This window comes from Mus musculus, chromosome 3 (assembly GCF_000001635.26).
Source record: "Mus musculus strain C57BL/6J chromosome 3, GRCm38.p6 C57BL/6J".
NCBI classification, from domain to species: domain Eukaryota; kingdom Metazoa; phylum Chordata; class Mammalia; order Rodentia; family Muridae; genus Mus; species Mus musculus.
Genome location: NC_000069.6, coordinates 131,108,835 through 131,128,136, shown reverse-complemented (window position 1 = coordinate 131,128,136; position 19,302 = coordinate 131,108,835). Strand labels below are relative to the sequence as shown.

General features: G+C 46.3%; 1 protein-coding gene across 8 annotated transcripts in view; it reads right to left on the bottom strand.

Moving 5' to 3' along the window:
- Lef1 (lymphoid enhancer binding factor 1) overlaps positions 1-17,840 on the bottom strand; it is a 114,061-nt gene extending 96,221 nt beyond the window's left edge. For 2 of the 8 annotated variants that reach the window (NM_010703.4, NM_001276402.1), the window contains exons 1-3: positions 16,459-17,840; positions 14,215-14,281; positions 12,591-12,724 (exon numbers count right to left, since the gene is read on the bottom strand). In NM_010703.4, the coding sequence (NP_034833.2) occupies positions 12,591-12,724; positions 14,215-14,281; positions 16,459-16,665 (408 nt within the window). In that variant the 5' untranslated portion in view covers positions 16,666-17,840. Of the gene's footprint in view, positions 1-12,590; positions 12,725-14,214; positions 14,282-15,316; positions 15,911-16,458 lie in introns of those variants that run through there. The other 6 variants (NM_001379059.1, NM_001379060.1, XM_006501070.4 and 3 more) reach the window with 3 other exon arrangements.
- Positions 17,841-19,302: the final 1,462 nt, after the last annotated feature.

The following is a 19,302-nucleotide window of genomic DNA, read 5'->3' as shown; positions in this document are numbered from 1 at the left end:
CCAAGACGGAAGTTAAAAACAGTAGGTGACAGTCAGCACGTACTGCTGAGATATGGGTCTATATTTATTCACATAGGAAAATAAGCACATGGAATTTTGAATAAAAACAAAATGATTAGTAGAGAAGAATTCTATGAGTTCGTGAGTAGCTACGAAGACACAGGTAACTGTTATGTCTGAATGGCAGAAATCTAGGTACTTTTTCTTTATTTTTCTGTTCTGTTACGGGTTTCCCCCTGACTTTATATATACATACGTGTGTGTGTGTGTGTGTGTGTGTGTGTGTGTGTGTCTCATTATATATGTGACAAACAAGGAGGAGGTGGAGGGAGAGCAAAGTGAAGGAAAAGGAGAAGAGGAGGAGAAAATTTCCTTTTGAGAGGAAAAGACTGGTCTTAATAAATAGGTCTTTAAAAAGGTTTCTTCGCTTCTTAAAGCAGCCACTGCTGCAGTGCTTTGGGAACAACCATGGTTCCCATTACTATTAAATTAAATTCTGTTATTTACCTTAATTTTCTGTGATGACATCAGAAAACCCAGCTGTAACTGCTGGAGGTGAAGCACGCCCTACAACACAGTCACTGGCTGTGCAAAAAACAAAACAAAACAAAAACCACTCTTTGCAAGAGTTCTGTGTGTAAAGGCCTGGCTCCTATAGGATTCATTGACCAAAGAATCCGAGCATTGTGAACTGTCCGCACGCACAGCTATTTGATTAACTTGTTTAGTATTAGTACTGGGGGCCAAGTGAACAATTAAGATCTCCTTTAAAATAATATGCAAGCCAGGCTGTGGTGGCGCACGCCTTTAATCCCAGCACTTGGGAGGCAGAGGCAGGCGGATTTCTGAGTTTGAGGCCAGCCTGGTCTACAAAGTGAGTTCCAGGACAGCCAGGGCTACACAGAGAAACCGTGTCTCGGAAAAAAAAAAAACAAAAACCAAAATAAAAAAATAATAATATGCAAAAGAAAAGTGATATGTGAAATAACCAAGCAACAAATGTTCCCCGAGGAATTTTCAAAGCCATACGGGGCAATGACATGGTTATGTGTGGAGTGGATCAGATGATAGTCTTCAAACATTCTTAGCATCTCCTATTTAAGCCATCCCTGAAGGCTAGCCATGTACATTATCCCAAAGCACAGTGGTCATTCTCAGTGCTCAAAGAAGTTTACTGGAAGTCCTCGCAAGGCCCTTCGTGCAGAGCATTAGCTTAAGGGTAGGTGGGGACCTGTCTCCAGAGGCAGACACTTGTCCCCGAAACCAAGCTTTCCCGCTCGCTGAACTGCATCTCTACAGACAACCAAGTAACCTCTCTGTGCCACAGGTCCTTCATGGGAAACATGGGAGCATTATCACAAGCCCCTCAGTTTTGTAGTGGGGATTTGACACAAAGCATGTACAAAGTTCACTCATTAGCCAGCAGTGAACGTCCTAGCCTACCGATTCTACTTCTTGCGTCATCCATGGGCAGTGTGCTTGTTTCTCATGACCACACATAAACAGTCAAAGATCAGGAAGCTTCAGAGGTGAGTGAGGTGACTTTGTGAGGTGTCACTAGCTTATATTTAAGGATGGACCAAAAGGATGCTCATAACACAGATAGATGACTTGGTTCTAGACCTCAGTTTTGTTGCTGTTGTTTTGTTTTGTTTTCTTGACGTAAAATGAAGATATGGGGCTGGAGAGATGGCTCAGTGGTTAAGAGCACTGACTGCTCTTCCGAAGGTCCTGAATTCAAATCCCAGCAACCACATGGTGGCTCACAACCATCCTGAATGAGATCTGACACCCTCTGGTGCATGTGAAGTCAGCTCATATACATAAAATAAATAATTCTTTAAAAAAAAATGAAGACAAGCCGGGCGTGGTGGCGCACGCTTTTAATCCCAGCACTTGGGAGGCAGAGGCAGGTGGATTTCTGACAATGCCTAAGCAAAAGTCATGAATATACGTCCTACAAACCTACTCCACATTATAAAGCCACTATTTAGTTAACGCCCCTCCTCAGCTACAACACTCCCCAACTTCTTCCGTCTCCTCCCCCGGCTTCTTGTCCACCCACACTGTAACAGCTCTCACGGTCACACTTTCCCAGAGCGTCTTGTTTATCATCACACGCCTCCCTGTGAATCATTTCTAATGATAGAGCCGCTGTCCTGAATCTCCTCCAGCATCTCCCGGGTACCAGTGGTGATGAGAGCAAAGGCAGGGATCAGCCAGCAGTGAGAGCTGAGCCTCGGTCCTACTGATAGCTCATCTACGGGCCAGCTGTGGTTTCCCACTTCTTGACTTTCTCTCTGTGCCTCAGTTCCCTCATCCACTGCCGAGGGCAGGTGCTGAGGCCAGCACTGACTTGCCTTGAGGATGACATGGCCTCATGTGGATGGGGTAGAGAGCAGCTCTGGCATGGAGCACATACTCAAAACTGATGGTGTAACGTCAACGTCATGAATATTGTCTCATGGCGTGAAAGTTTCTAAACCCAATCTTAGCTTTATGATTCAGCACAAATCTATACTTTTTTTTTTAAGAGTTCTCGTTTAAATATGGACTGGTATCTGGTATTCGTACCTTTTACTCCTAAAGTTGAAAATTCCTGACCTATTCCATTAAACAAACATCTGGAGAATAACCTGGACCATGGCGTGCAGTATAAAAAAACCTGTGGATAACAAGATTAACACTTGCTCCCTATCCTCAAAGGGATTCACAATAAAAAAAATTAACATAGAGACACCTAACTCATACATCTCAGAGGATAAGAGTGCTTATTGCTTTTGTGGAGGATCTGAGTTCAGTTCCCAGCACCCACTCTGGGTGGCTCACTATTGCCTATAACTTCATTTCTAGGAGGTCCCAACACCTCTGGCCTCTTCAGGTACCAACACACACACACACACACATGCACGTATAACATGTTCCTGTACATACACACACACAAACACATACTAATATTCACATACTTACACACATGCATATACATACCCACACACGTGCACATAACCTCACAGACACTCAAAACATGCACAAGATTTTGAAAAAACCATCTTAAAATGTATGAAGAAACAATGAAGATCCAATAGCATTGCACAGGAGAGCAAGGCCCTCCTAGTTGAAAGGGACACAATCAGATGCTTCATGGAGGTGGCACCTTCTACCCTGGACCTTTAAGTATGGACAAGAAGATGAGCTGGGTATTTCAGGGACACTGGGTCACCAGAACCCAGAGTCAAGGATCTGGAGTAAGGTTTAGGATACGCGCCTGGAAAAGCAGCTGTAGGACCGAGAAGCCAGGGGGTGAGGTCTACAGGGCAGAGGTTCCAGACTGCAAGAAGACTTCCAAATGATGCTGAGCAGTGTGGGGTTTGCTCTGAGGTCATCAGGGCAAGGCACCTTGGGAGAACCCCATGCAATCTGACTGCAGGTACCCACTGCCTGGGCTTCATCAGGACTGAATGGTGAGAACATGAGTTTGTAGACCCGGGGTGTCTGACATTGATTGAAGGGGCCCAAGACTCACTGCCTTAATTTATGAGGGAAGAAAGAGAATCTCGAGGGCTGCACAGGAAGGCCTTTTAGTTAAAATGTTTCTTTTATATTCATTTAAAAACCAAAGCAAAACAACAACAACAACAACAAAAAAAAAACAAAAACAAAAAAACAAAAAAAACCAACAGTTATTTTGAAAAGAAATTTTGAACCAAACCAAGTAGCTTGGCCTGATACAATTTTTTAATCCTTTGATGCAAATGTGACTATTTTTAATGACAATACACAAGCCTTCACCTAAGAAAGATCCTGCCTGTGAAATCTATTCTCTATACCTAAGAAAGGGCCCTGGAGATCTACTGAGCTAGTGTGGGCTCCTTCCCTCCTTAGGTGAGGCTTGACTTTAACATAGCAATCTTAACCCACACCTCTCATGGAACCAGTAAACTAAGGTATGAGGTAGTAGGTTTTTAAAATCTAGCTGCTTTCCACTGTCACTATTAAGTATAAAACAGTGATATGTTAGCCTAAAGCAAAAAAAATATAACTATTAGGCTAAGGATTTTAATATATTCATAAAAATGAGCACACAAACACAGTGAGCAATGTTTGAGGATTTATTCTCTTGATCCTACAGGCATGCTGAATGGTTCGCCGAATGGTGGTAAGTGGGAAATCTTTTTTTTTCTCTTTTTCAATTTTGGTACTTTTGGTTTGCTTTTTTTTTTTCTTCTCCTTTTCTTTTCTCAGATTTTAATCATTTAAATTTAAAGTCTAATACATCTAAGATAAAATAAAGTTACAGCGCCTTTTCCTTTCCTTTCTTTTTTGTAAATCTCTCTGTAGTACTGGTTGGAAGTCAAGTCATTGCCCTTGCTGTGTCTAACGTCAAGCCAAACCGTCATCTCCTACAATGTCTTTTCTATGATCCAAGTCACCGGAGCTAGTCTCCCAGGGCAACGTTAGAAAGTGCCTTATTGCAAGTGACATCAGAGAAACTGGAACTTCCCACACACTGGGTTGTTTTTTTTTTTTTTTTTTTTTTTCCCTCTATACCCAGCTAACCTGTCCCTTCAGCTTGATCTTGTTTTTGGTACCAAGAGAGCTAGAAAGATGCAAGCCAGAAGAAAACGTAATGAGAAAAATGTAGCCTGGCCCTTGTCCTCACATTCTCATGGTCTCAAGTTCCTCTCCACGTAATTTCCCCTGCGACAGGGGAAAGAAATCCAGAATCTAAAGGGTTAAGGGGGAAACCCCTTCTAACTCAAAATATACGCTCTCCCTATGCTGTGCAAGGAAGTACAGGTTATTTGATAACTCCCTATCAAATGTTGAAAGGATAAGAGACGTCAGCAAGAATCTGGACGCCTATTCCCTTGCAACATCTCATTTCCTTAGAGGGGAGAGGGGTGTTAAGGAGAGAAGGGGGCTCTCCCTACATCCAGGAGAGAAAGAAAGGGAGCCGGAAAAAAAACACCACAAAGAGACGTATCACAAAGATTACAACATTTCTAATATCTAAAGATGCCCTGACTGTTAGTGAGAAGCTGTCTAGCTGGGTTTAGAGTAATCGGCAAAGCATGAGTGACATGATTCGAGAAGGCACTTCGGTTCTGGGTGTCTTGGATGGTTTTTGTTTTTATACAGCTGTATTTTCATCTCAAGTATTCTTTGAGGGAGAAAAAAAAAACCCCCAGCACGTTTCTATCCTCTGCATTTGCCCTAGGTTTCAAGGATCCAGAGACAAGAATCTTCCTCCTGAGGCTCCGGTCCCATCCTTTCTATTCTTCCCATGAGCTGGTTTCAGGCATTACTTGAAACAGAACCTTCTACGAGATACGGACTTTCATTGAGCACAGCGGCCGGTCTAATGGCGCCTAACAACAAATAAGAGAATAAAGAAAATACGACATACAAGGCAGGGTTACTTGGCAGATACTTTCAGAGACTACATTTCATAAGAAACTTGGTTTGATAGAAAACGAGCGTACGAGAAGTATAAAAGTAGAGAGAAGGATGTATACAGGCCCTGTTGGCAATTTATTGATTAGGCAAGCTGACTGGGAGCATCTCTTCTGGTCAAGGCTGATGTCACTATCTCAGTCCCAGATGAACTCATGACCAACTCATGATCAACTACCATCATGGCTGACAGTGTTTATGACAAAGCTTAGCAGATTAGAGGATGGAGAGATGGCTGTTCCAGAGGACCCAAGTTCTGTCCCTAGCACCTATAGATCAGGTGGCTCAAAAGCATCTGTGACTACAGTTGCAGGGGACCTGATGCCTCTCGTCTCATGTGTGCACACCTGCATGCAGACACACACACCTACATGTAATAAAAAAATTTTTTTTTTAAGTTTAAAAACTAAAAATCAGATCAGATTTAACGTCTTTTGTTTGGTTCAGAGGCTGACAGCCATTTTTTTCCCAAGTAGGGCATCCCTAGAGGCATCCCTCTCTTCACATCACAGAGCCTCCCCACATCAGCTTCTCCATTCTAGCTTTCTCAGGGTTGCGTAGCAACAACCTCCTCCATTCGCTCATATTGCCATCCTGGGTACTGAGCCCAGGGTCTCGTGCATACTGGACAAGCATCTAGCATGGGCCACTCCCAGCCCTCCTTTCCCTTCTTTTTTTTTGAGACAGGATCTTACAGATTTTTTTTTCCAGGCTGTCCTGAGAAACTTGCAAGTTTCCTGCCTCAACCCCTTGAGTAACTTGGACCACAGGCCTTTGCCTCCAGGCCTGGCTAATCATCTCTACTGAACCAAACTTTATATCATCTCAGTAATTACTTAATGATGGAGATCAAAATGTGATTTCTGCAAAACTGTCACCAGGTGCCGTAGAGGATCACTGGTGGGTAGAAGTCCCAGTCAATGACCAGAACTTCGAGAGACTCATTGCCTGTAGACAGTCCCCCCAAAATTGAAAATGTCTACCTTTAGACTTTCTGTGGTGCATCTTCCCTACCTCTGACAGGAAGTGGGAGAGGCAGCGCAGATTCCTCCTGCTTCCTGGTGCCCCAGAGAGCTTCCCACGGAGACTATCATTGCCTGTGGGGCTTTGGGATGATACACACAGCAAGTTCAGGATTCCAGTGGGCTTAGCCAGAATGGACACTGCACTTCAATGTCGTCTTTGGACTGCACGCTCTTCCCCTATCATTGGCTGATGGTTAGAAACACACACGGCTGACTTGCCAGAGGCTGAGTTAGTGGTCCCCACTTGCTGCACAGCCTCTGATTCAGAGCCCTGGTTCTCCACCCCTATTCATTTCTTCAAGCGTTTGCTGTTGGGCATTAACTCACTTTTTTTTTTTAGCTTTGGGCTCCCAAATTTTACATATTGGATTATTTACATCTTTAAAATGATTTGCAGGGTTATAAGGAAAACTATGATTCCTATATTGTGATTTCATTTCTTAAAAAAAAATAATCACAATAGGACCAGCGTGAGATGGCTTAGCAAGTAGAGGCACTTGCTGTGGCCATCTAATGACTTGAGTTCAAACCCTGGGGTCCACAGTGGAAGGAGAGAACAAGAAACTTCCCAAAGCTGTCCTCTGACCCCTACACACACACCCGTTGTGATGTACACATGCCGGAATTCATTGGTATGCACTTACACATGAATAAAATTAAATTTAAAAAACTGAAGTTGTAGTATTTAAAAAGAAACCATGATTTAATGTATGTACACACACACACACACACACACACACACACACACACACACACACACACCTACCTTGCTCTGCTGACTCAGGCTGGCCTTGGACTCCTAAACTCAAATCTTCCCGCTTCAGCCTTCTAAGCAGCTATGACTACAAGTTGTGACTTCCCACAGCCTGGACCAGCTTGTCGAAGTTGCTTAGATACTGGCTTTAATGAGATCCACTTTTAAATGGATGCCTCCATTGAAAAACCAACCTTCAGTCTCATGACAGCATCTCGTGTGCTATGTACCTGGAAATAACACACGTGTGCTTTTCCTGCTCGCCACAGGCAGCACGCAAATGTTTTATTTTTAATCTCTCAAGTAATTCTCCAAAATCAAAGGGGGCCCGATCTGTAAAATCCTGATCTTACCCAAAATATGTAAATGGAGAACAAAGGAGTCAGGAAGGAGGAAAAGGGGGGCGGGAGTGGGGCTGACTGCCTACAATTTTTAAGTAAATAAATCCAAAATGGGTCTGCCTACAGAATTAGCAGAATTACTTTTAAAATCTCTACATGCGCCGGGCGTGGTGGCACACGCCTTTAATCCCAGCACTCAGGAGGCAGAGGCAGGCAGATTTCTGAGTTCGAGGCCAGCCTGGTCTACAGAGTGAGTTCCAGGACAGCCAGGGCTATACAGAGAAACTCTGTCTCGAAAAACCAAAATCTCTCCATGCATGGGAGAGTCCAGCTCTGCTAAACATTCTAAGGGGTGTGCTGAAGACTGAGCTAGAACAAGGAGGCTGGAGAGAAGAGAGCCAAGCCACGTGGGGGCTGAAGAAACGCTGCCCGTCACGCCTTTAATCCCAGCACTGGGGAAGAAGAGGTAGTTGCATATCTGTGAGTTCGAGGCCATATATAGTAACACCCTGTCTCAACAAAATCAAAACCAGTCAAACGACAGCAAAAGATTTGCTCCCAGTGTGTGGTGGTCTTGAGTTAGTGAGATCACTACATTAGGGGTTACCCTCATGTCCTTCTAAAACAAGCAAACAAAAAAACCTGCCAGGGGCAATTCAAAAGACAACGACCAAGTGAGGGACAGTGAATCAGTACATACGGCATCAAGTCCTGGGATTGAGGCTCCCTGGCACACTACAGTAAGCAGAATCGTTAGAGATTGGAGCTATCTGAGGGGAGGGACGGTGACTGCTCCAAATTCCTGTCAATCATAAGTCTTCCCCTGCTTTGCGGTCGTGTCGTGAGGAAGGACCAGACAGAATGTCCAGGGACTCTGAAGAGGAACTACCCAACCCGTTCTCCTGATAGCCACATGCAAACATTACACGAAATACACTTGAAAAATATATCCTATGCTTGAGGGTAAAGGGGGGAAAGCCCGCATACTTAGCTGGAATGAGAAAATTCAAATGAATTCATCAGGAAGTCAAATCAGGTTGCTCCTTGCAGCACGAAGAGCCTCCCTCCTCAGACTCCTCACCTGAGGCGTGAGCCACAGGCATACAATACCTACCCCTGGGCTACTATCTTTTTATTTACTTATTTATTTTTAACATTTGTTTTCAAAGCCATACAACACTGGCATATGGGTGTTCAGAAGCTTCTTGGAGAGGCAAATCTACCTCAGTCCCTTTGTCCCAGAAGTGAACGGTGACAAAAATCAAGTCGTAGTTGTTTGTAAACTTAATACAAAAGTCAGAGGTGGGAGATCTACTAGACTTCGATCTGTTCACTGGAAACTCAAATGTTTATTCCCTAAAAGAAACATACCAGTCAGCACAATGGAGCTATTCTAAATAACTAAGAGACTGAATAAATAAAAGCCTATTACATTCCGACAGCTATTCCCACTTTAAAAATAACAATTTACAAGGCAGCTAAAACGAGGCCATAGACGTCTTTCCCTCTCCTACCCGCAAGGTCTCTCTGAGGAAGATCATAGAAAACTGGAAAATTCAAGGTTCTCCTGATTCAGAGCTACTGTGGCCCGGGCCCACCAGGCAGCTTCCTGACTCTCCCAGGCCTCAGGAGAGACATGGAAGGCTTCTCTTGTAAGGTGTTAACCATTTGGGCTGCAGGAGGGACAAATGGAAGTTTGACACCCAGGGTGATTAACTACAGGATAATCTTACCCCACGGGGACCTTTCCTATGTTAAAGCAGCTGTGCTCAGAGCTCTTTCCCACCGTGCCAGAACACTGGGCTCCACCACTAAGACTGGGACACAAGGCACTGGGCTTTGGTGTTTGTTGTTGTTGTCTTTATAACTCAGCAATGGCTTTATTTTCAAACATAAGCTTCAGAGGAAGAAAGGTTTGGAAGTATGCTTTTAATAAACTTTCCTGGGGTCCTGGTTCTGAAATATTAGCAGGCTTGCGCATCTCCTCAACCTCTGTGCTTGAAGAACTTACACTGACGCCAAGTAGGTCACCATAGCTGCCTTCTTGTTTATTTGAACTGAAAACTCATATTTAGTTAAGATTCCAGGAGAGACTCGTTCATGAGATACCTGGTATTGATACACTCCCTTAAAGGTTCCAGTTCTAAAAGGAGGTCCCAACTAAAATGTCCTCGCAGAAGGGAAAATGGTGGATGGGCAAAGGCAGTTCTCCTGAGTAGGTACCATGATGTCTGACCTGGCTGAAAACAGGAGCAAGGGCAGATGGTTCTGGGGAGACTTCAGAAGAGGACTCCCTGTGTGTGCCACTTGGCCACAGCTGGAATCTCAGGACAGCAGTTAGTCACAGAAAGGAGAAGGGCCCTGTTGGTGCCTCACCCTCCCACAGATGTTTCTCCCCAGTTCTCACAAGCAGCAGATGCAATAAACCGGAAATTGTTTGTAATGCAAATTCAAGTCACCAGGCTGCTCCTACTTGGGAGACTCAAACACAAATGGTCCACCAGCTCCTGACACCCTCTAAGAAAGTCTACCTTCACTGATGTCAGTGACACAAACAGTCCTGCCAGGGGACAGAAAGAAGGAGGAAGAGAGAAGTGTGGTTAGACCGAAGAAGAGAGGCTGCCTTCCTTCCGGTTAAAGTGTTTTTGATCTCAGAAACATTACAAACAGCTGTTAAATATTAAAAACCAAAGATTGTAACTCACTTCAGTTGGACTCTTTAAAAAAAATTGACATAGCCTTGTGGTTAAAAATGAAAGGCTTCTGGAATTGTGCAAACTGGAGGGTCTCTCAATAAAACATACCTGACACGAATGCATTTTCACATGTACGGGGATTCAGCACAGACAACAGAAGAGAGAGGACAGGTTCTCTGGACAGAGTCTACACCTCGTGACATTTGCTCAGCCCACAAATTGTCCCTAAGCGATGACTGATGACACAGATGTCAACAGTTCAACACATGCATAACAATAAATAATAAATACCTTGCATTCTACTGACATTTCAAAATGGTGCTGAGTTATAAGGTGCATAGGCACGTGTGCATGTGTGTGTGTGCGCGCGCGCACACACACACACACATATATTCGCGCGCGCGCACACACACAAGCACACGCACACCCTAAATATACTAGGCGATCAGGGGAAAAGACTACAGAGACCAAAGCTTAAAGGGGAAATGCTCATTTTTAGTACTTTTTAGGTGCTGTGTATAAATACCAGGAAGATTATGACACTAATTTCCCACATTTCTTCTCTGCCGAGAGACGCATCCGGTCTCCCTGTGGCGTAAACCACCATTCAGTACACACTGTGCTCATGGATAAAACGTAAACGGTTTGGGAAGCGAAGCGATCTTCTGTTACCAGAACTCTAACTTGATTGGAAAAGACTATTTGTTGACCTTTTAGCCTTTCCGTAGAAACCTTCAACTGTTCCTTACCCAGAATGCAGCCCATAAAAACAAACAAACAAACAAAAAAATCTGCACAGCTATTAAAAAAAAATCAGATATATTTCTCTATATGGCTCAACAAGTTCTCTACAAGTTTTAGAACCCAGGAGTGCTTTCAGTGTTTGGGGAGGTGGGGGTTAAACTCTAAACAATAGACTATGATTGCTTTATCAGTTCATCCACAGTTCAGGTAGAAGATCCCTCACACCACACAGGCATTAAATATCATTAAATACTTGAAATGTTTTAAAATAATGGGGGGGGGTTATTCCTTGTAACCAACGTCACAAAAATCTCCAAGATTTGATCCCCATGAGCCCCAGACCAACTGCTTTATGACAGTGAGAAAAGCCATGGTCCCTGCCCGAGTTTAAATATCCACCTGGAATTTGCTGAAAACCTCTCACAGTGAGTCTGCAATCACAAGGCCCACCAACTCAACATGGCGGATCATTGTAACCATCGAGGGCTTGCTCACTCCACTGAGATAACCCCACAAGCTCTCCCTCCACTTGATGGCCAACCATCTCCTGGGCTGCCTCTTTGGTGACCCTCCCAGCTCTCAAACTCTGTCTGCCATAAGGCATCCCTGACACCCTTGCCCCAAAGGGCTTCTGAGGGACTTTTCAGCAACGAGATTCACCCCAATTCACCCCCGAGAAGTCACTCAGGGAGACTCACTCCTCTGTGTTCTCACTGGGCTGGGGTGGTGGAGGCGTGGGACTGGGAACAGGCAACTAATTATGACCGCCCCAGCAGCTTCTCCAAAAGAGGGGGCGGGGAGGGGTACACTGGGTGTGTTCGCCAGTGTGATCACGTGTACACCCTCTACAAGTTATCATCCACTCGTTCTCAAGACACAGGTGCCATCTTACCCCAGTTAAAGAGACATGGCACCAAATACCACACGTGACGTCCGTGATGTTGTACACGCCAGCATAGTGCAGTTGTGCGACACTGCATTTTTTTTCTTACAACTTTAAGTAAATAACGAACGAAAAAGCAACAACTTCAGATATTTCCCCAGTTGACAACAAAGTGAAAATGGCTCCCCTGTGCCTCCCCTTTTAAAACAATAGCTAAGGTAATGAAGCAAGACATTTTCAAAGGCCAAAATAACATTCTGAATGTCTAGATCCAAATGAGCCTCAGCAGCTCTGACTCTAAACAGTTTAGGGCTTTGAAAGCTACCTGGTCCTTAGTTCACGGAAAGACGGAATCCACTTCCCTCCACTCATCAGCACAGAAACACAGAATATATATATATATATTTTATATATATTTTATCATGGCTCCTCCGACTTGGCTCCATTTGATTTCGTAACTCATGAATCTCTACTTCATTCATCTCAGCCTAAATCTAAAAATCCAAACGGGAGACATAAAACCAGCACTGTTCTCAGGCTGCCACTCCACGCACAGCTCTTATGGAACGATGGGATGACTAAGTCTCATGCAAGGATGCCTTGGGCAGTGCGTTTGAGGAAATAAGCATTCTGTTGAAACACAAATTAATTTGCACGTCTGAGAATAATTTTCAACATCAGCATGTTACTCACTGTCCTCGGGATGGGTGGAGAAAGGGACCCATTTGACATGTACGGGTCGCTGTTCATATTGGGCATCATTATGTAGCCAGAGTAACTGGAGTAGGAGGGTCCCTTGTTGTACAGGCCTCCGTCTGGATGCTTTCCTGGGAGAATCCAAAGGACAATCAGAGATGCTGCATCAGCACTGCTTTTACATCACACCGTCTCTCATCAGAAAATCTTCTGCTGCTAAGACAGCCCAGACTTTACGCAAAATATCTGCTTAGAAGATACTGTAACTGGACTACTAGGCTCTATTTTAGAATGACAGTATTGACGCTCCTCAATGGCTTTAACAGCAAACCAGATGCTTTAAAAAACATGTGGTTCAATTTATTTCCACTACTGACTGATGTTTTTACAAAAATAAGTGTTATTCATCTAACCTAATTTGTTCTAATGCTAACAAACTGGACTGAGAAATACAGAAACACAAGGGAACACACACAGAAACTTAAATACTGAAATGTTACTATACAAGGCCATCTACCCCTGGCACACATACACATTTACTATACATTGAAGGGTTCTTCTTTTAGGCAAATTCAAAAATTCCTCCTATGCCTCTGAATTTCTACCAAATAGACTTTTATTGAGGGAGAAAACTGGACCTAGTGTACAGTTAAAACCCAAATTTGTAGTGAATTAACCTTTGGAAATAATAATTTCACCCCTAAATTTACAGTCTATCAATGAAATGTTTCTTACTTTTAATTTACTGCATGCAAGGAACTTACGTACTTTGCATTACTGCATTTATTTTAAAATACCACATGTATTTTAAGATGCTTTCCTGGACTGACTGTATGGACTTTATTTATTTACTTTAACTTATTGTATACAAGTTACTGCATCTGCTTGTTGCCAGAAAGGAAGGCTGATATATGATATAGAGCTTTCCCCTGCCACCTGCTTTACACACTGAATGCACGCACGCTCCATTCTAGACAGGCCAGTTGTTAAGGAATTGCAGGAGACCAGAAATGCCAACTGATTAAGTAAACCCTATGGTGATCCGATTAAACATGGAATAAGCAGAGAGAGAGAGAGAGAGAATGAATAAATGTGTATTTGGGAGTATATGTTTGCATGTATGTTTGGGTGTTTGAACATGTGTGTATATATTTGTATGTTTCTGTGTGAGCATGTGATTTTTTTAAAGTGTTGACAAGAGTCAACAATGAGAGAAGTGCCTACCATCTAATATATGTAGCTTCTAACAGTTTTCTTATTTTACAAGCTAAGTTACTGACTCTGATATATCTGCCTACACACTGCCTTCCTTCACTGCACTGAGAACCCACAGGCAGCAACTTGTAAATGAAAAATACTCTTTAGAAACATCCCTTCTCTAAGCATCTGAAAGCCAATAGAAACCCAAAGGCCCAGACTCATGCAAGGCATGTTTCAAAAGAATGTGGTGTACACCGTGAAAAAGCTTTGAATTTCTGGTCATTCTGTTAAAAACAGTATGTGGGGAAGTCTTGCATATCTGGTTCCACCCTACTCAAACAGAAGTATCAAAAGAAAAGCAGATATTCCCATCAGCCTGTGCCCTGTGGTAAACGTGGGGGAGAGAGAGAATCTGGCTTACCTTCATCAGGGTGTTCTCTGGCCTTGTCGTGGTAGGGCTCCTGAGAGGACGGGGCTTGTCTGACCACCTAATGGCATGAATAGCCACCCACAAAAGAAAGAAGATCACCTTAAGAGTTTGTAACAGATGGGTCTGCTGTTAATTCAAAGGTAAAGATTCAGGTAAAACTCGATTTACTCATTTGGTTAAAATTAAGGACAAACTAGATTTGAGTACTGGAAAATTTTTTTTCCATGTGTATTTTTGAATGATTATTAGGTACTCTGGATCAAAAGTAAGGTGGCAAAAAAATAAGTGAATTTAGAAATGATGTGCTCTGTTCTAACAACCCATCAATGCTTGCAGGGTGCCCAGCTTCTAGGATGGGTAAGCCTCTTCAGCCTTGGTTTACTCTAACAAGACCTGATTAAAAGGTCACCAGAAACAACATTTTGTAATGGAAAATGAGATCTGGAAACGTAAACAAAAGAACTACTTTGCTGAGGTCCTAGGGACATTGCCTGAGAGGAGTCCTAGCTGAAACTGCGTTCACTTACAACTTTCAGGCCGAGTGCTATCAGGCTATCAGAGTAGAACTGGTCTGTGGTTAATGGGAGGGAAAATTGAGAGTCGGGTTATAGACATCTAAAAGGTAGCCCAGTTAATATCGGTTTTGGTAAGCACTCCCGACCCGACTCAACCACGTGCAAATCAGTGGGCTAAGCCTTACATCTTCCGGGGCTCTCTGCTCGCCCCACTTCCACCGCGGAAAGATGAACAGTTCAAACACCCAACCCCGGTAGTTGACAGTCTCCTAAGCATGGCTTTTCTCCTCAGACTACAAAACCGTAGAAATGTGAGGTGGATTGAAATGTGTAAACTACTCCAGTAGAAAGAAAGAGGCTACTCTACAGTCTGGTCAAGAATGAAACAAACAAAAATAAAAAACCACCAGAGTTTAGATGGTATTTCAATCCCTCGTCCGGAGACCCTTTTTACCTGACTTTTAATGCATTCTCGCCCCCTTCCTCTATTTTTTTTTGGGGGGGGGTAGGACTTTGGGACTAGAGAGGGTCCTTATATTTTGGAATCAGCCCCCCAGCCTTCCCAGATGCGTACTCACCCCTGCCATCGGGACAGAGAAGGTAACTCTGAGGTGTTCTTAAAAGCACTCTTTAAACCCAAAATGTCCCCGCCCCCGAAACCACCCTTTCTTTGGGTTGGGGGTGGGGGCAGAAAGTTGCCATTTAAGGAAAAGGCTATACTCTCCAAGTTTCTCTGGAAGGAAAAAACGTTGGGCACATCATTTGGGTATCAGAACTTTTCTACTGGATGCCCCCGTGAGGTTTCCTCAGCTGCTGAGACAGAGTGGCCGCTAAGGTGTGGGCTGTGGGGATCTACGCCCATCCGATGCTCGCGCGCGGCCGGGCTCCCCGCTCCCTCGCGCCGGCACCCACGTGTCTCTATTTACTCTACTCGGGTTACCAGCGCCGTCGCCTTCAGCTGGCCCGGAGATCTGATAAAGCGCGTCCCTCCTCCCTAGCCGCCGCCCGGCTTCCGCCGAGGGCTCGCCTTTCTTCTGCAGAGATCCAGGGCCTGATCCCAACCCAGCCTAACCCCAAATAAACGCTTTTCTTTCCACTTTAAACGCCGGGGTTGCGGGCGGAAGGACTGCGGTATCGGTGCCGTTGGCTGGCTCGGATCGGCTCGCCCACGGCTCCCGGCAGCAGCCTCTCCTGCTGTGGGGACCCGGCCCCGCAACGCCCCCGCAGTTAGGGCGCGCGCCCCGGCTCCACGGCGGTTGGGACGGCCCCTTCTGCGAGGCCCACGCCCGCCTCTCCTTCCTCCCGCCTGGGGCTTCGCTCCTTGGAGCCCTCGGTGGTTTAACGCACTTCTGTGCACTGTACCGAGAGAGCTAGCGGATGCACTTTGTTTTCCACCCCATGATAGACTTCACAGTTGTGTTTAGACATCCCTGTTTTAATGCACCGCGTCCCTCAGAGCCACCGAAACGTCGGAGGACGAAACCGGTCCGGTATAGGCCAGCGTTTCCTGCCCATTTGCCACCGTTTAGCCATAGAAACACTTGGGATAAATTTCCCTGCCCGCTGCTCACACACGTGCGCACCATGGACTAGGGGCCGTTATTCCCCACCCAGCCCGCGAGGGACCAGGGCTCAATGGCCACCGTGGTCGCGCACCCTGCTTGCTTCCCCTCCGCTTCCCCGGGACCCGCCACGCCTCTCCGGACAGCTGCCCACTCACCTCATGCCCGTTGCTGGCTGGGATGATTTCGGACTCGTTAACCAAAGATGACTTGATGTCGGCTAAGTCGCCCTCCTCTTCGGGATGACTGATCTCGGCGAAGATCTTCTCCTTCTGGGGATCGCCTTCGTCCTTGAAGGGGATCATCTCATCGGTGGCGCAGAGTTCCGGGTCCCCCCCGCCGCCTCCTCCGGAAAGTTGGGGCATCCCGGCGGCTGTGTAATCTCCGCTCCGCTGCGGGAGCACTCCGAGACAGCAAGAAGGGAGGGTCGATGTGAGGTGGGGGAGTTGGAAGACTGAGTGCGGGAGGACTGTGAATGGAAGCCGGGTGGGCAAGCGAGGGGCCCACGGCTGGAGCAGCTGCAGGAGCCTCTGCGATTGCCGCGCTTTCCCACTTAGAAGGACGCCGGCGCCCGGCCCTGGGGCGAAGGGCACCAGACTGCGAGGGCGGCAGCCGCCGGCGCCTCTGAGAGCGTCTACGCCGCTCCGCGTGCACTAGGCTAGGCTGCCAGGGCTGGGTGGCCACCCCACGCCGCACTCGTTGCTGGGGTCTGTGCTTCGAGGACACCGGTTCCGGAGGGGACACGACTTGCCAAAGTGCAAACGAGGGTCCCGTGGTGCGTCACCGTGCAAAACCTCTCCACGGATTCCTCGGATGCTGATTTCGGTGATTTGGGGTTTTGTTTTGTTTTGTTTTTGAGAAGAGGAGAGCTGGGCCAAGAGGCTCCCTTTGCCCCAGCGGAGGTACGAGAAGAATCAGAAAATACCGAAAAGTCCACTTCCTTCAGAGTAAACAATAAAGAGCCACCGGGCTGCAGACGTCCGCGTTAGAGCTTCTTTCCTTCCCTTTCGCTTCGGTTTTCCTTCTGGAGGAGCATTTAATCTGCTGGAGGGGGAGGGGCGGAGGAGGAGGGGAGAAAAAGAGAAGTTTGCCAAGAATAAAGTTTGTGATGATGAGCGCTGGGAATCGGCGGTGGCTGGCACGGCGGAGTCTTGGGGAGTCACAGCAGGAGCTTCGGGCCCAAATGTTCCAGCCCGCAGCTCGGGCCGATACACACACTTACACACACACACACACACACACACACACACACACACTCGAGCCCGATCCCTCTTTGTTCCCGGCTCGAGTTTCTGCCTGGCTCGCCTCTCTCCCCGCCTCCCCTCGGTCAAAGCAAAGAGCTGCCGGTGGCCCCTCGGCTCCTCCGGGCAGACCGGCCGGGGAACACCCGGAGCGTAGCCGCTTGCAAGGCTCCGGGAATGTCCGAATGCCAGGGCCCACGAAAGCGCAGCCCGGTCCCTCCGGTGCGCGCTGCCCCGCAGGTGAGCGGTTGCGCCTTCCCACCGCTTCTCCTCGCCGCGCCTAGCCGGCGCTGCAAAGCTATTCACTTGCGTCGCTTCTCCTCCCCCGCCCCTCCCCCGCCTCCTGCTCTCCTTGGCTGCCTGCTGGAGGGGTGGGGAGGAGGGAGTCTGTTAGGAGGAGGAGGAGATCCAGGTTCTCTCCCCCCCCCCCCAGCCCTAGTTCATTTCCTAGCACCCAAAGGACGAGTCATACTTGGGGGGGGGGGGCGCCGTGGGGGTGCGTATGTGTTTGCGCCCGCCTGTTCATGCCTGGGGGGGGGGGGACGACACCATACAACCTGAAGATAGACTGGGTGCTGTGTGTAACCCAACCCCAAAGAACAGTGTGGCCCACGTGAAAATTGACGAGAAACTACGGGAATGGCTTAACTTCATCATCTGAGCATCTCTTCTTCTCTTGCCGACCCCACCCCACCCCGCCCCCGGCGCCTCACTTCTAGTCCTTTGCCAGTCTTTCTTCAACCTCCTTCCCGCCGCCCACTCTAGCCCCCTCACTCAGGCAAGGGGAGGAAGATGAAAGAGAAAGCCGCTGGCGCTGTGGTCGACACCACATTGATAGATGCTCTGACAGAGGGAATAAGGCGAGAATTAGGGACTAGGGGAAGGAAAAGGAGAAAATGTAACACATTGCTCACCTAACCAGAGAGAAGAGATTCAGCAAAGGCAAACAGAAGAGTTGTGACTCTACTAACCGTGAATCACACACACTTCGGAGACAAGGGCACACCACCCTAGCGAAAATAAAATCTCCAGGCTTACCAGGGGGGAAGGATCAGTAAGAAGGGTGTGGATGAAGACTGAGCCTTAAATATCGCTTCTACGCTATCACATTCATTGTGCCTTTATCACCGAATGAACGTGGGTTTTTGGAGATTCTCGACTCAGCGTGTAGAGACCTCGTAGAAAAAGGAAAATACATCCCAAAAGGAGGGAGAAGAACAACCTAGGAGAGGCAGGCAGCACTGGGCAGTTGCTGACATCCTGGAGACTCCGCTGAAAGGGACCTTTAAAGGATGGATGTAAATACGAATCAAACCTCAAAAATTCTCCGGTTCCCACTGTCTCCTTGGTGCATTTTGGACAGGACTTTTAAGGGCGACGCTTTGTGAAAGTCACTGTGTAAGTGGGGCTTAAGTTTGGAAACACATTGTCTTTTAGCTCTCAACCCCTCCCCTCAAGTCAAATATTCAGGCAAAATCATTAGACCAGTGAGGCAGCCATCTGTAGAACCTGGGAGCAGTAAACAGGAAGAATTGTATCTCCATCTTACTTAAATGGAAAATAAGACTCCAACGAATCGTGTGTTGGTTTCATTACATAAGAACGCTTAGGACAAGAGCTCTCTTTTAAAGGTGAAAGTGTGGGCTATTGGGCATTGTAGACTTTAACAGTTCTTTAAGTCAGCATTTAAAACTTTGCTTACTGATAACTACCAGTTTGGGAGCTGGCTAGGAGGTGGATATATATATATATATATATATA